The sequence below is a fragment of the Lactuca serriola genome, chromosome 8 (genome assembly GCF_051521515.1).
Source record: "Lactuca serriola cultivar US96UC23 chromosome 8, Lser_US96UC23_V15, whole genome shotgun sequence".
NCBI classification, from domain to species: domain Eukaryota; kingdom Viridiplantae; phylum Streptophyta; class Magnoliopsida; order Asterales; family Asteraceae; genus Lactuca; species Lactuca serriola.
In genome coordinates, this window is record NC_136415.1 from 133,744,993 (window position 1) to 133,762,837 (window position 17,845).

General features: G+C 34.2%; 1 protein-coding gene across 1 annotated transcript; it reads right to left on the reverse strand.

The window, feature by feature from the left end:
• Positions 1-4,617: 4,617 nt before the first annotated feature.
• LOC145070381 (DUF1005 family protein (DUF1005)) lies at positions 4,618-7,491 on the reverse strand. The gene is made up of 2 exons (XM_079017313.1): positions 6,797-7,491; positions 4,618-5,535 (listed from the first exon to the last, which is right to left on the reverse strand). The coding sequence occupies exons 1-2, from the start codon at positions 7,399-7,401 to the stop codon at positions 4,872-4,874; spliced, it is 1,269 nt and encodes a 422-aa protein (XP_078873439.1). The 5' UTR covers positions 7,402-7,491; the 3' UTR covers positions 4,618-4,871.
• Between the last annotated feature and the right edge of the window lie 10,354 nt (positions 7,492-17,845).

The window sequence follows — 17,845 nt, forward strand, 5'->3', positions numbered from 1 at the left end:
GTGAAAAACCAAATCAAATTGAAAAATTGATAGCCAAATCAAATTCACAAATTGACAGCCAAATCAATTTTATAAAAATAGTCTAATGTTTTCATCTTTGTTTTCGGTTTTGTTTGAAGCATAACCAAATCAATTTTTTTCTATTCCAGTTTGGTGTCCTACAGCTTACAATAAGTAGACTAGAAGAGCTAAACAAATCATAATTGAATACTGATAAATAAAATTGACAAATTGACAGCCAAGTTAAAAAAGAAATCTAATTCCTAATTTGGAGTTTGGACCGAGAGAAAAGAGATCAAGTCATCGAGAGAAACTCGCAAACAGCAACAACAGTGCAACATAACATTCAACAATAAGAACAAAGAACAAGATAATTGGAAAAGAAAGAACAAGATTCGGGATTCCATACCTGATTTTTGGTGAATAGTGCTTAACGATGGCGAGAGTGAGAGTGTGAGACCAAGCAAGTGAGGTGACAGCGACAACAACAACATCGATTCAACGAACGGGGAACTGGGGAAGAACCGATTTTGATTTATGGACTATTTGCTTGGAGAATTAGAGCTATGCTTGGAGTCTGATGAGGAATCGGGAGGGGACAAAGCCAAAGTTTGAAAATAGCAGGCCTATTGATTAATTTTTTTGAACTATAACTCCTACTTCTAGCCCCAAAAATTAGGGGGGGGGGGCACTGCTCCTCCTGAACCTATATATATATATATATATATATATATATATATATATATATATATATATATATATATATATATAAAATACACGTGGGAAATATGTTAAATCTAAATGAATCTTCTGCAATTCTGCTTAGTGTAGTAACCCTGGGCAGAGTAGTGAGAATATTAGTGTTAAAGGTCTCTTAGAGAATCTAGAGTTCATAGGCGTCTAAAGTATTTTGTTTTAGAAGGAAATGTAAGACATACAAAAAGTACAATATTCTATGTTTGATTATGAATAAAGTAAAGTACAAAAATAGTCCCTATGGTTAGATCAAATCCGCAAGTTTAGTCAAACCTTTGAAATTTTGACAAATACCATCCTTGTGGTTTTGAGAAATTACAACGATGGTCCTAAGTGATAACCCCGTTAAAAATCAGATGTTAAATATCAGTAAAATGATGAATATACCCTTTATCTTTTAGTTTATGAGTTTTATATTAATTTGTAGAACTACATACTAAAAATAAAACTACAAACAAAATAAAACAATAAACCCTAACATAAAAATCCCCCATCCTTCATTTCAAATATACTCTCCATCTCTCCCCTCTTACTCTCATTGTCTCTGGCACCATTGTCGGCCACAACCGTCAACCACCACCTAGGCTACATCATCACCTGCATCTCCTTCGATAGCTCCCACTTTGTCTCCCATTTATCTGCCGCAATCAATATGGTCTTCCCCTCCACAACTATCGTCACCTCCACCCACCTCTTCTTCTCCCCCTTCCCATCCGACAACTTTAGCCAACACCATCAAAAGAAACTAAAGTGGTCCCCCTCTCTTTCCCCTGTCGGTTTTTACTCAGTCATGACAACAAATTATCAGGCTCCTATGACCAGATTCACAAGAAACAAATTGTTCAACCTCTTAAAACCTAAAAACCTATTAAAACGGCTCAATCGAACCCAAACTCAACTCGAAATATATGCAAAATAGATGTAGATTTTGTTTATTTTTGTTTGGGTTTATAAAATTCAGAAGTTGGATTTGTAGTTTGTCGATCTCCCATTTGCTGTTATCACGACCAAGGATTCAGGTGTTTGTTTTGCTGGTTTGATCTAATTGCAGGCGGTGGTTGTGAATCTGGAATGAACTTGGAAAGAAGATGAAGATGGTGGTTGTCGTTTTAATGAACCGGAACAAAGATGGTGGTTGCAAGAGGTGGTTGTGGGTTTAATGAAACCTGGGACAAAGATGAAAGATGATATGCATACCACATTCATTTTTTAGGTTTTATTGGGTTTTGATTTTGTGAATATGGAATGAAAAATCAAGATAAATCACTTTGTTTTTATTTTTATTCTACGTCAGTGTTTGTGGTTGATTAATTTTGATCGTAGTTTTGATTTTTTTTTAATATGCTTAAGAAGATGATCAAATGGAAGGAAATGGATGGTGGTTGAGTGGTGGTTTTTGGTTGATTGATGTTTACGAGAGACGTGTATGAGAAAATGATCGGATGGAGGGGGGAACGATGGTGAAGTGGTGGTTTGTGGTGAGGTGTTGGAAGCCATTAATACATATAAATGATTAAAAAAAATTTAAAATAGTAATAAAATGATAAAATAATAAAATGAGGGTAGTTTGGTCAATTTTATACACATTTCACGAAGCTTTTCTAACAGATTTAGGCGGAAGGACCGTTTATGTAAAATTTTGAAACCATAGGGATGTTAGTTATCAACTTTTTAAAGATTAGGCCAAACCTGTGTATCAGCCCAAACCATAGGGACTAAAACTGTAACTTACTCTTATTTATGCTTTGTGTTAAATATAAATAAAACTGATGAACCAACAAATTAAAAGCAATATCAAATTGGTTTTTTTATTTAAAATAAATATATATACCAACATTTTTTTTGCTAGATTAAATGATATATACATATTGATATAAAAAATAAAAATAAAATATGCATTAATGCATAATGTTTTTATGACTTTAATTTTTTCATAAAACAAAGGAAAAATCAAAGTTCATTATTTTTTTATGGTCCAGAAAATGGTGTACATATAGATACAAAGTTACAAAGTATCATACTTTTGTATAGTATTTTATTTATTTATTTATTTTTATCTTTCATGTTTTATTTTTCTTGAAAAAAAATGTCAAGGCTTTTCATATTTTATTCGCTAAAAGTGGGTACATATATTGATATTTAACAGCTGCAAAAATATTTTAAAAAATTCTTTGATTTTTTTTAGTTTTTAATGTTAGTTATTAAAAAAAATAATGTTTTAATTTTTCCAGAATATATAAACAAATATGCAAAATTTTATCATTTTTATGTTTTAAAAATGACATTTAAATTAATATATAAAATTAATACATAAAATAATAGACTCTTCCCTTCTCACAAAATATATGTTATCATTTGTATATTATTTTATATTGTGGATTAAAGGAGTTAACAGACTAAGTTGGTGTGGGCTTGGAGATCTTGATGTGTTTGTCTTAGAAACATATAACGCCGAATGATGGCGGACAACAAAGTCCGATGATACATGGGACTATGTAGGGGTGTTGAACGAGTAATTTTTTCGGGTTTCGGGTAATTCGGGTCGGGTAATTCGGGTTTTTCATATTAGAAAAATTACCCATTACCCTACCCAAACTAAATTCGGGTAATTCGGGTTTGGGTAATTTGGGTATCGGGTCGGGTTTGGGTAATTCGGATATTACCCGAAATATATGATTTTTTTTTTGAATTTCACCTAAAAATAAATTTAATGAAATAAATAAGTCGTGCTTTATTAGTCTTGTTTATATAAACAAACGAGACATAAACGAAGTTACTCAAGCTTTGAACATTGAAATTTTCTACTCAATAATACACGAGATATCAAGTAATTTTTTAACGACTTAATCTAATCTAATAAGATGTTAAAAAAACAAATACCTAAAGATCTTAATTTAAAAGTTTAAAATGTTTAAGATAAATGTAGTCATAAGTTTTGTCATGTTCTAAAGTTTCGTCAAGATAATGAGTTTGTTAGTTGTAATAAAAACTATAATCAAGAAAACAGTTAAATTTTAAAGAACGTGATGATATATAAAAATTACTTTTAATATTGTTAGTGTCGTATGGTCATAATAAATATATTTATGTTTTACAATAATGATAGTTAGTTTAAGCGTGATCAAATACCTGTTATATAGTACAAGCTCTACAAAAAAAATTAAATAATTTGGGTAATTCGGGTATACCCGAAACCCAAAAAAATACCCTTTACCCGACCCGAAAAATTTTCGGGTAACCCGATTACCCGGAAAAATTTACCCGATACCCGATTTACCCGACCCGTTTTACCCGATACCCGAAAAAATCAGGCGGGTAATTCGGGTATCGGGTATTTTCGACGGGGCTAGGACTATGGGAGCCTAGAAGAGTAAATATTCAAGCGAAATAATATTTAAGTCTTGTTTTCTTCATTTGCCTCTTAGAACTAGGGTTTACACATTGTAAACCTTCTTATGGGTTGTCTAATCAGTAGGTTACATTTGTCTTTATATTCTTTCTTATGAAGAGGTGTGTTTGTTGCTTATAGATTTCATCTTTAGTTCGGAGAATATTTTGTAAACACTTTGTTCGTGCTTTATCATTCAAATAGTTTTTCTAATTTCTACAGTTAAACTATATTTTCAGGTGATCATAATTTGAATATCTATAATACTTACTATCTGAAATTTCAAATAGTTGCATATTGGATTCATATATTTTGAAACCCATTTAAAACAGCCATTAAAAAAAATACTCACTTCCCATTCTAGAAAACTAAATAACTTATTGCCAAAAAAAAAAAAATTCCAATTAAACATTAAACATTATACTACATGTTCAAGAACAATTCGCTTTAACGACAAAGTATACATATATTCGTAAAAGAATAAAATAAATTTTCTATCTATACAGTATCATCTTCAAACCTCAAAATCACATGCATCGTATACATACACAAATAAAAAAAATTAATAAAAAATATGTCAAACCCTCCCATACATTCTTTTAAAGCATTGGGAGAAAGAATTGGCATGCTCAATCCAAATCTAATTCACTAATTTCATTGGTTATCATTGCATATGATTAAATTTTGAGGTAAAGAAAAATAAAATCGTTTGCTTTAAAAAAATAATTTACGAAAGAAAATCTTGTTCATCCTGTAAAAACTCTTTCCTTAGTTTACGAGAAAAGAGTTTACAAGCATCCATACTGAGGTCAATTGCAGCTGAAAGTGCGATAAAAAGAGCAGCATCAGCCATACATGTCACATGTTGCACCCCCACTTGCACCATTGGCTTACTCGCTTTCCCTTCACCTTCAATGCTTGAACTCATTACGAATCCTTTGATGTTTGACAATGGACTTGCTCTCGAATCTTTTAACGTTTCATCAATACAAAATTTCCCACCTTTTTTAATGTTCATTGTCCCTTCAGAAATGGGAATCCCACTTGTCATACCAGAGTTAGTGACAAGTTCGAATTTATAACCTAACCCATCAACAGGTCCCCTTTCACGCCAGGCTTCAAGTCGACCCCATGGCTTCCAGTTACTGATCGAGGCACCATGGGGCCGAAGGATAAGCCAAGCACCTGGGTTTGACCGTGAAACACGGTCAGATCCTTGAGAAGGGACAAAGGGAGTGATCATGGATGCGGCAGCGATAGACGAACCAGAAAGGTCATGGACAACAATCATCCACCCTTTCCGCTCCCTCCCTTGTTTTTCCTTTCCATTGGAAAATGTCGTCATCCATCCTCTATTGATATTGGTCATGGCGAAATCCGATGGAAGTGAACTGAAAATTCAAAAATAACCGAATATAAAAAAAATTAGAAATTAAATATTTGTTTTTTTTTTAAACTAAAATGACTCTAATATGATGTGCGACTTTTGGACCACATAAAATAGAATTCATCATAATCATTCTTAAACTAAAAGCATTTGTATGATTAACAAAATTAGCTAAAGTCAAATCTTACAAAAGTCAAACAAGAAGAATCAAGACATGATAGTTAATTAACCAAAGAGCATTGAACTGACACCAAAATCCAGAGCACATGGAAAAGAATCAAGCTGGTGCTTGTCTTTGACAGTTGGGGCATCTTTCATTTGCCAACAAAAATATATATATATATATATATATATATATATATATATATATATATATATATATATATATATATATATATATATATATATATATATATATATATATGATAAAGACGATGCATAGGGATTGAAGAGAGTAAAGATTACATCATCTTAAAGGGGAAGCAATGTAGGACATGTAATAAATGAAAGATTCACTATGAATATTGTTTTCCACTTGTACCTACATTTAAGGAGAATCCCTTTTCATCCATAATTATTACAATCAGTTATTTCATTTTCTGAAGTATAGATTAATGAAAAGAAACTCTCAGCGGGTAAAATGGGTGAATTTAACAGTCAAGATAATGCTTTGTTTTTAATCCTATAGTTTTACCTTACTTAACTACTTTGTTGTGAATAATCTGTAAAGAAAATTTACACGTCATAATTCAGTAAGTTGGAACTGTTATTATGATTAGATACCACTGAAAGCTAAAACACATAAAGAATTAAGAATCTACTAAAATGTATTTAAACGTATAACTTTGAATCGACATATTTTGTCTTTACGTTATCAAATAAGAGTGAAATTTACCAGAAAAAAAACTACTCAATTTGATATACTTTATTGCTTTTTTATCAAATACGTTATTACCTTTTCCTGTTGAGAGAAATAACATTATACTTATAGTCTTATAGCTGAAAAATAGTGGCTTTTCATAATCCAAAGGAACATAAATTCATTTTTTTTAACAATTGATACAAAAACCTTAGGAATATTTTCTGTTATGTCTTTCTAATTGAAATTTTAAAACAATATTAGTTGGAAAAATTTAGACAGCTAAGATACAACTAAAATTTTGGAATTATAATTAATTTTATGACTAAATAGTTATTACTTCTAGTTTTTTGGAGGAAAAAAAAAAGAAAGAAAAAATAGCATGGAGAAGAATACTATTACTAACCGCGATCTTGAGTTCCGGTCGGCGCTAAACTTGCAACTAAAAACCGGTTGACGGATGTTCCCTTGGATTTGAAAAACCACCGGACTACACTCCGGTTCACCGCCGAATTGAAACAAAAACCGAGGATCCGGTTCCGTTCGGACCTTCAAATGCAAACTAGCCGCCGGCTTGTCACCTTCATTCCCGAGTTTCATCCAACCGTTCTGAAACACAAGCGGTTTAGTAACGGACCCGTCAATGTTGATCACAACCGCGACCCGACCCAACAACTTTCCCCCGTTTAACCCGCAACTGTGTCCCATCCGACCGGTGTAGACCGATACGGTTAAGAGCACTGGTTTTCCTTGGAGACGGCGGATGGCGGCGGGGTCGAGGTGGAAATTGATGGCGGAGGAGGTGGAATCCGGAGAGCAGCTGTCGGAATGAGTGGGGGTGGAGAGTGGGATGAGAGCAGTTTGTGGTGGGAAGTTTTTGATACGGAGTTTGCAGTAGCACGGAGTGGCGGAGGAATGGATTCCGGAAGCGGAGGCGAGGGGTTTGGTAGTGAGTGGTAGCTTGAGTGATAAGTATTCAACTGTTAAACGAACAAATGGGCATGGATCCATCGGAAAATTGGAAAAATGAGATTCTCCGATGAAGACGGCAATGTTGGTGAGTGGTGAGTTTGATCAGTTGATGAGAGAAATAGTGTTTATAGCTTCGGAAACATCTATATTTCATGAATAAATGTCGGGTATGTGACAGCTATTTGTGTGGGACCCTTGTTTCTTTTGTTTGTTTTTTTTATTAATTAACTATATCATCCTCCAATCTGGTAATTAATCTATATGAACTTTGAATCTTCAATCCTATTTTCTAAACTTAAACGTATGATTGTTTTATATATAATTTCATCAAGTATTGTGTGCGGTCAATATTTACAGAAGATTAATTTTTGATCAATCATTTAATAGGAATATAATAGTCCGTTATAATTAATTGTGTTAAAAAAAATAAATCAAATAATAACATTTTAAAATACATATATATGAGTTTCACACTCTAATATTAACCCACCACCAACATCTTCATTCAATTAAACAACACCATCAACCACCATCACCCTATGCAGAAACCTAACCATATATAGCGTTTCAATTTCACAATTAAAATTTTTATTTTTAAATTAGGTAAAAACATTGTTTCCGTAAAAACAAGTAAAAAAACCATGGATATCAAATGCAGCCATCTCAAAAACCAGAGTATCATAGTAATGCGGAAACACAACAACTGTCGATGAGAATGTACAGTCAAACCTTCATCTTTACACGATCATTTGAAATACATGAAACACATTTAGATCCACAACTGTAAGCACAAAATTTATTAAGTTCCTTAAAATATCACATGCAAAACAACATAATAAACAATTATGAGTTATTAGCAACCATGTGGACTATCAAAAGTCCCAATGGGCTAACAGTACGCCCTGTAGGTTATCAACAACCCTAGAGACTATCATCACTCCCATGGACTCACATCAATCTTGGAGTTATGAGCAACTCGAAACACACATATATCAACAATCAACAAATAAGACTCAACTAGTTTAACATGCACACGACTATGACATATGTAATATATTGAGAAGACTCACGTCACAAATAGCAGATTGACACAATAGCTCTCTGACAGTGAAGAATGGTACTACGAACTACCTAATCATTAATACAGAAGTACCCTCTCAGTCTACACCCTAAAATCCTTAAAGTTGACGAAAAGTCAATTTGGTCAAAAGTTAACGATCAAAGTGACAATCGCATCTCTAATATGCCACATTAATGTTTAATACTATATGTATAATAAAAGACAATCGAGTCTCTAATACACCTCATTAACGAAGCCATGCTATAAGAGTGGCATAAGGAAACAACCTATAAAATGACCGTTGAATGGGCATCATTCTCACTCACCACTCCTTTATATGGTGGAGGGTCGTTAGCCGAATGGATTTGATAAGACATTTACTCATTAAAAGTATAATGCTATAACAAAATCTCACTCTTGTTACTTTAGGAAAAATGTGAAATGTATGTTAATCCATGGAAACGTACATCATTATTTATAAGTCGTTAGTGGAGTATGTGTGACTAGCCGACATATTAATTTGGGACAATAAAGTTGAAATGATGGAACAATGTCGAAAATTATCATTATTGATGGAGCATATATGGTTTACCGGCACATTAATTTGAGATGATAAATGACATCGAGGTTGCCGAGTGGGCTTGCATGGTTATTCACATCTTGTTTGTGATCCTCCGTATCCCAGTCACAAATTGAAGAGCATAATCCGATGTTAAACATGTCATTGATAAGATTCAATGAATCTCAAACGATTTTGGAATTTCATATTAGATTGAAATTGGTGAATCGTTTTACACACCTTAATAAATTTACAATTAGATTATGTCATCCCTCTTCTTAAATATGAATTGTATTTTGGATCCTAGCCTTGAATATTAATTTGAGTTAAAATATTGAGGGTTTACATCAACTAACTAAGGTGTTGTTTGTTTTTTCTTAGGCAAAATGTCTGCAATCTGCGGACCACATCTGTAGATCTTTGCAGTAGAAGAGATAGACCAAACGTCTGCAGTCTGAAAAAAGAAGACTGTTTGTTTTTTTAACATCTGCGCGTTACTAAAATAAGCTGAAATCTAAATAAACTGGTTTTTTAAACTTTAGAGTGATTTTTTAATATTTTTATGACTTTGTTATAAATAATTAACGAATTTAGATCAACTTTTATGTATTATTATATAAAAATAAAAATAAAAATGATATGAATTAACGTATATAGTTGATAAAAACCAACAACTTTGGTTGCAAAGTTATAACTAAATATTATAATTAGTGATCAAAGAATTTGATACATAAATCAATGGAAATAAACTTCGATTTTTTCAATTAAATCCATTAAAAACGTACCATAAATATTTTCTCGAGAAATTGACGATACTGTATTAAATAATGTTTTACAAAATTTGGCAAAAAAATATAAGAATATATTATGATTTTTTTTTTCATATTTATATGAACAACTTCAACGACTATTATTGTAATAAATATTTATTTATAAATTTGTCAAAAATATCATGTTTGTATCGTGGAACATTTTTTTTAAGTTTTATATTTTTTTTTTCAAATTGTTTATCATTAATAAAGTTGGAAAAAAAATATAAATTAAAAAAAACTTAAAAACAATAAAGATATATATGTTTTTTAGGCTAGAAGATGTCTGAAGATGTTAGAAGACTCTGGTCCACATATGCGCCAAGAAGAGGGCGTGCAGACATTTTTAGGTCTGCAGTCTTCAAAAACCCAAACAGTCTGCGAAGGCTAATGTCTGCGCGGCGCAGACAGAAGAGGCCATACAGATCTGCAGAGAAAAAACAAACACTACATACGACTATCTCTCTTATTATATATGTCTAGAAATAGTGATGCTCCTGCTGCTTAAATCTCCACTCAAAACTCCAACTTCACTCTCTTGTCGATTCTATCGAAAGAAAAGCTGAGAGGTCCAAACTACATGGATTGGACGCACAACCTAAATATGACTCTTTGAAACGAGAATAAAGAGTATGTCCTCAAGAAACCTCTTATGGAAATTGATGATTCGACTGCACTCCTGAACAAGTTGCTGCTTATAACAAACATACTGACAATGCCACCAAGGTCGCTTGCATAATAGTTGCAACCATGTCACATGAGCTACAAAAGTTCTATAAGGACTAGTGGACATATGAAATGTGCTTGGTTCTTGCTGAAAGGTTTCACAAGAAAGAAAGACAAGAAACGTATGAAGTCCTCAGGTATCGTAGTGACGTGTAAGCTGAAGGAAGGAGAATTTGTTTGCGCTCATGTGCAAAGGATGCAGAGATATGTGGAATGTTAAAAAAACTCAGTGTGTCTTCTAATAAGGAGATGTCCATTGATATGTTCCTTAACTCCTTACCACCCAGTTATGATCATTTCATTGTGACCTATCGTGTAACGTCCCAAAAATACCGATAAAAATTTTCATTTAAAACCATTAAGTCATACAACCATTTATTCCAAAAAAACATGATAAAACATATTATTCAAACATCAGAGTTAATGAAAAGTAATTTGTGCTGAAAAGCCATCAGGGGATGCGATGCAGTCAAGCCGGGCCCTTCGTTTTGGAACTGGAAGTACCTGAAAAATATCACTCACGAACTGTAAGCACAAAGCTTAGTGAGTTCCCCAACATACCTCATACCATATAAATCAGTGGGACCAACCCTAGGGTATATTTCAACCCAACATACAATATTTTTCCCAGCCTTAGGGTATGTTTCAACCCAATAGACATTACTGGGCCTAGCCCCATGGTATGTTTCAACCCAATACATATCAGTGGGCCCAACCCTAGGGTATATTTCAACAAAACATACAATAGTGGGCCCATCCATGGGGTGTATTCCAACCTAAACATACATGCAAGAGTCATAAAGATAGCTAGCATCCTACATAACATAATCCACATGCCAACATTGGTGCCTTCAACCCACTAGTATGGTGAGAAGACTCACCTCAATCCCAAAGATAATATAAACCACCCATTCAAGTCGACGATATAAAGATTCCTCTTGCTAAACATTAACCATAATAAAACCCTAATTAACAATTAAGGAAATGACCGACCCACGAAAGGTCTAGGCTCATAATTAAACCTCTTTTAGGAAAAAGACCATTTTGCCCTTCCAATACTAAGTCCAAAAAGTTAAAACCGACCAAAAAGTCAACAATCAACTCTCAGTTAACTTACACCATGCGTACCTAGATTACATCCTACGTATGCCCCTGATCCCAAAAACTTCTATTAAGCTCTTAATACAGCAAGCCAAACTCTCAAAATCTCATATCTGATCTAAATGAATGTCTTAATGGATAAAGTCTATAACTTCATCCATTTGCATGGTCACAAAGAGCATAATACCAAAACCTAGGTCCATAAAGTTTTATATTTCTCAAAAACTCATGGATGATGGATGAGAGTGCTCAAACTCTCATTTTTATGACTTAGTAACCTCAGAAACATCAGAAGAAGGCACTCAAATGGTATGAAGTAACCCATACTCAAAAGGACCAAGATTAAGGGAAAAAAACATAAAACCCATGAGCTTATTAGATATAACAAATGGAACACCCAGTTGGAAGCTTTATACCTTCTGAAGATTGGTGATGAAGTACAAAGTATAGATCTACAAAGGTTGGAACTTACACTTGCTTCTCCAACGGACCCCTTCTTCAAGAATGCACCCAAAATCACACTAAGGCTTCCAAAGCTCACAATTGGTGGCTAGGGTTTCAAAAGAATGGTAAGAAAGTGATGGTGGTTGGTATCGGGAAGGGTTCCCAGAAGTTAGAGCCCTTAAATAGGGTTCAAAACCATAATATTAGGGTTTTGGTTAACAAAAATTACGGTCTGCATAACCTAAGTTATGCCATGCATAACTCATTAAAAACGCGATCAAAATTCAGCAAGCTATTCCCTACATAGGGCAAAACCACAGACCTCCAATTCAATTTCAAACAGTCATAACTTCTTTGTATCAACTCCGTCAGTGCTCTTTATATGCAAAGAAAGGTATTGAAGAGCCCCACAATCCTTTGTAGTTACTTTTGGCTTAAATCATGTCAAAATAAAACCATAATTCATGCAAGAAGCCCAAAAAATAACTTTTGCCTTTGGTTCGAACACACAAATCAAGGGTTTAGATCTCATAACCAATATTATCATTCCTTAATAAGGTCTAAATTTTACTTCCTCAAAGCCCAAATCCCTCTTCTGGATCAAATTACAACCCACAAACCCTGAATTAAGAAAAATCCGAAACAGGGTGTTACAACTCCCCCTCACTTAAATTTCATTTCGTCCTTGAAATCATTCCTTACTACTTCCTCTGCCACACTAGTCAATCATGACATAACTTCCTAAATTCTAATTAAGACCGAGAAGTCATCACACACCAACAACCACTGGCCAACATTTCTATCAAAGCCCAATTTTTAGCAGAAATCATATACCTTGACGAAGAACGAACCTTAACATTCTGCCCTCAACCCACAAAAGAAGTTCCATTTGCTCTGACCGGAAACTAAAAACACTATATTATGTCTGGCTCCCAGATAGACAGAACCATTCTATACCACATCCATAAGGACTCCGCTTCACAACCCTAACCAAAAGAACCCCTTTGACCCTGAATTATCTTGCTGATAATTCAGAAAAATAAAACCCTTAACCGTTCGTGGATGCCGTCAACCTCGCACCCGAGTGCGAAGGCGACTCCCATCATTAGTCTTAACCTTTGGTAGGGGTGTTTGCGGTTCGGTTTGAAACCATGAAACTGGACAAACCGGTCATCGCATTAGTTTTACGATATGTATTTTTCTTTAAAGTTTGGCTTGCGGTCTCAAACTTTTCAAACCGTATTGAACGGTTTGGCTTACAATTTTTAAGACTTCAAACCGTATAAAAATCGGACAGTACCGTAGAATTTATATATATATTAATTAATTTTTTATATGTAATTGTATTTTATTGTATTATGTATTAATTTTTATATACAAATAATAAACTTTAAAACCCACAATATTTAATTATTACAGCCTAATTGTAGTTTCTTTTGTGATTAGGTAATTGGTAAATGAAGCCCAAATTGATAGTCCACCTCGAAGCAATCATGAATTCGTGATTCACTGATTCTTTTCAGGTTGCCCTAATCGAGCAATCGCAATTCGCAAAGACGTAAAGGCTCCATTTCTCTTGTTTTCTGTATCGTTTCCAGTTGCCACACCACGCCATGTCGCCAAGTCACCGCGTCTGAGATTCTGAGACAGTGAGAACTAAGATGTAAAGTAGGTTCGACAACCAAAGGTATCAGCCCCTCGACTACAGCTCGCCACCTCCCCTGCAGCAGCTCTGATTCCAGCTCTGTTTACAGGTCCGAGTGTCCGAGTACACCTCTCATTTCTCTATCGTTGCTCCTTCTCTGATAAGGTATGTTGATATGTTCTGAATCAACTGAACTGATTTTTTTTACCATCCATCTACATCTGATTTCTATTCATTATTCTCATTCTAATTCTTTCTAAACTTGTTGCTACACTCAATCGATAATCTTATAATATTATGTGCAAGTTGGATTTCGATTTCCAATCACCTATCGTTTTATTGTGTGTTTGATTTTTTCAATAGAAGAAAACATAGGACAAAAAAAGTAGAAAGGAGTTGTTGACTTTTTATTTCTTTCGAAACCTGTTGCTAAGAATCATCACCTCTTAATCTGATTTCGGTGAGTCCACAATTCTGAATTCTGATTGCCCTTTTTTTCAGGTCCTTACATGGATAAAAATAACATCAACATTCCAATTAGTGAATATGTGAACATCATTGATGATGATGATGATGATATGGAAGATATTGATGTAGATGATGTTGTTTATGTGGAGCAAAATGGAGGTGCTACTGATAATAACCAAGGAAGGGGACGAAAAAAGTCTATTATTTGGAAACACTTCAACAAACTAGATCCAGTTCCATCTGAAGGAGCACACACCGCATGGATTCACTGTAAGAAAAGCTATGTGTTTAGAATATATTTTTTTTGTTGTTTTAACAACTTTAATATTGCAGTATTTTTAACAATATTTGGTAGAATTTGAACTTTTTTAATACCTTTAATAGTGCAGTTTTTTTACTAAATTAGTTTAATGGACTCGACTAAAATGGGCCTAAAAAGCCAACCTGAAACCAAAATGTTAGTAATGGTTTGGTTTGGTTAGGCTTTAAATTTTCAATGGTTCGACTTCAGTTTTTTCTTGACAAAAACCGTTAGTAACGATTTGGCTTCAGCTTGACCTAAAAACCAAAAAAAACCGGATCGTGAACACCCCTAAACATTGGTGCCATACCAACGTACAAATCACATCCTACTAATGAAACATTTGTATTTTCGATCTTTTCAAGACCCCCAGGTTCCAAGTAGACCTACCAATCAACTGGAGTAAAAAATCCTAACCATTTTGCTGAAGCTGATAACCTTGCAGACGGTTGCACCAAAAGACTCCAACCAAGAGTTTAACTAACAAATGCTACCCCAACCTATTCATCCACACAGTTCCAACAACGTTCTAGTCCAAGCAAAGGTCACATAACTAGCTAACATGAAGAAATAACTAGTTCAATTCATTCTAGATGAATGTTACCGGCCCAAGCATAGTCTTACATCACACCCGAACCTAAGTCAACCTACGACTTTCCTCAATCCTATGAATGTTGTGGCCCTCCCACAATCTCACAACCATTCCTGTAATAGTCTAACTCATCCTAGTGAAGGCTACTAGCCATATCGTAGACTTAAAACACTCCCATAACAACTTATCGACCTTGTGAATGCTACAAGCCACCCCATAGTGTTACAACACTTCCATAACTATTGGCCAACATGGTGAATACTATGGGTCACCCCGCAATCTTACAACATTTCTACCACTGCCTACCACTCTAGTGAATGCTACTGGCCACGTTGTAGTCTTACAACACTTATACAACTGCCATGGTCCCATCCCATAGTCTTACCAACTATCCATGAAAATACTTAGCCAAGAATCAATACAAGCCAAAACTCCAATCTATTAATCCCCAACAGGCATTTGGGTCATGCTTTGAACCTCAAAACCTTCATCAGATAAGAACAGGCAGAGAGGTCCTAGCACAACTTTCACCCTAAGCTTAATCTCAAATCCAAAATGCACCACTACCAATGCTTACATCCTTAGGAGAGATAACCTAAATTCCTATCGATTTCTTCCCTAATAACTGTTGGATATAGTGTCTAAGTCCATAACTTTATTTGGTATGTACTTGACCCGACCCGACATGGTCCATTTGGGTTGCACGACAGTGCAATACTTGGATAGACTAAATGAGAGAAAGGACACTTGTGATTATTAATATATTATAAGTTCTAATATATTAATAATAGTATTATTTAATTAGTGTTGATAAAGTATTAATTTAGAATTAATTTGGTGATCAAAATGAGACTAATTAAATATATAGGGTTGATTATGACAATAATCTAATCTTTTATGGTGGATTTATGATCCATGGTTTATGGAGTTGGGTTATAACCACTTGGAGCTCCATGGATAGTTCATGGGAGTTACAAACCCATGGATCATTAGAAATGAAGAGTCATAACAATTAAGGGCATTCATGTGTAAACCCTAATTGTGACAACACTATAAAAGGAGCCTTATAGCTAGCAAAATCGGACTACTAGTGAGTTCTAAGAGGGCATAACCGATTTTTGGGTGCAAGTGTATTCTCTCAAGTTATTCCAAGTCTTGTAGTGTTGTGTGAAGCATTTGAGGCACAACATTTGGGGTGCTAGGCTCACAAAGTCTTCAAGGAATCCAAGCAACAAGAAAGGTATGTACTTCTAATAGTTTTTATATATTACAGATCCCTATGCCATGCTAGTTAGGAAGTAAACCTTGAAAAACAAATTTGCATGTATATTAGAGAAAATATAGATTCAAGGTTTATAGGGTTGCATGTACACCATATGAGTGTTAGAATGCTCAAAACCCATCAGTGGTATCAGAGCCTAGGATTGTTTTCTGTATATTTGATGCAAACTGCTTGAAAAATCGAAAAATTGTTCAGTGTTCGACTGGACTCTCCGAGTGCAAGGGGAAAACTCGACGAGTCCAAGACAAAATTCATCCTACTCGTCGAGTAGGATCATGCACTCGACGAGTAGGTGCGTGCTGGGCAGTTTTCCGAGTTTTGTTGCTAGAAATGGGCTAGAATCATTATCCCGAACTGTTTTAGACTTGTAAAATCTATTTTTTTAAAGTGGTAATGATTATGTTAACCCATTTCATATGACTATTATCAATTTTCAAGTTTTATATGTGTTAATATGATTTCTTGAAATTGTTTAATATAATATTTGTTCTTATGAGTTTTAGAAGATCATAGGAATTATGTGTGACCTACATGCTTGTTTAATTCGTGATCTTAATGCTAATGATGGTGTCCATAACTTGTACTCAAGTTATGGATAACCAAAAGTCACTTCTTTAAAAGTTGTCATTAAAGAATAGGAGGTTTCATAAAATGAAGAGTCTTCAACTTTATGAACCATTAAAACTCATAAGTTACAAATTGAAGAGTTTTGAAATAGTTTCAAAACTTGCCCTCAAGTTTGGAATTTGTAAAGTCTTACACTTTAATACTTTAATTCCAAATTAAACCTTAGTTTTTTAAAAAGGTTTAAAAAACAACACTTATACTATTATTATAATCTTATTTATATAGATATGTATAAGATTAAGTCAATCTTACCGCGAGTAGGCCTCATTCATGAAGCCAGTCTATAAGGGGGTATAAGGTTGTTGCCTATAAAATGGCAACTTAATGGGTGTCCACTCTCACCCACCGCTTCCTTGACCGGTGGAGGGTCGTTAGCCGAACGGGTGGGATAAGACTTTAACTCTCATTAAAAGTATACTGAATTATAAAGTAACTATACATTATTAATTCCCAATCTTAGTTACTTTAGGAAAATGTGAAATAGGTGCTAGCCTATAAAATTACACTTTGTACCTTACCAAGTTGTTAGTGGAGCGTGTGTGGTTAACCGGCACATTAAAAAGGACTAGTAAGTGTGGCAAAGGGTAACTTGACTTTATTATAGATCGGTGGAGCGTGTGTGGTTAACCGGCACATCGATTAGGTAATATAGTTGAGGGTACCAAGTCAATTTGTATGGTTATTCACACCTTGTTTGTGATCCTCGGCATCCCAGTCACAAACTTGAGAGGGCACAATCGAGATTCAAACATGCCATTGAAAAGTTTAATGTATCTCAAAAAGATCTAGGAGTTTCAAATCCAATAAAACCTAATAATAAAATATTTCATTCTTATGGTAGAAATTGGTAAATCATCATTTACCTACCT

What these genes read in the sequence shown, in the direction of transcription:
- LOC145070381 (XM_079017313.1), bottom strand. Translation starts at nt 7,401, where the DNA reads ATGGATCCATGCCCATTTGTTCGTTTAACAGTTGAATACTTATCACTC. An exon ending in GACCGGAACTCAAGATCGCG is followed by an intron (nt 5,536 to 6,796) that starts GTTAGTAATAGT and finishes TTGAATTTTCAG; the next exon opens with TTCACTTCCATCGGATTTCG.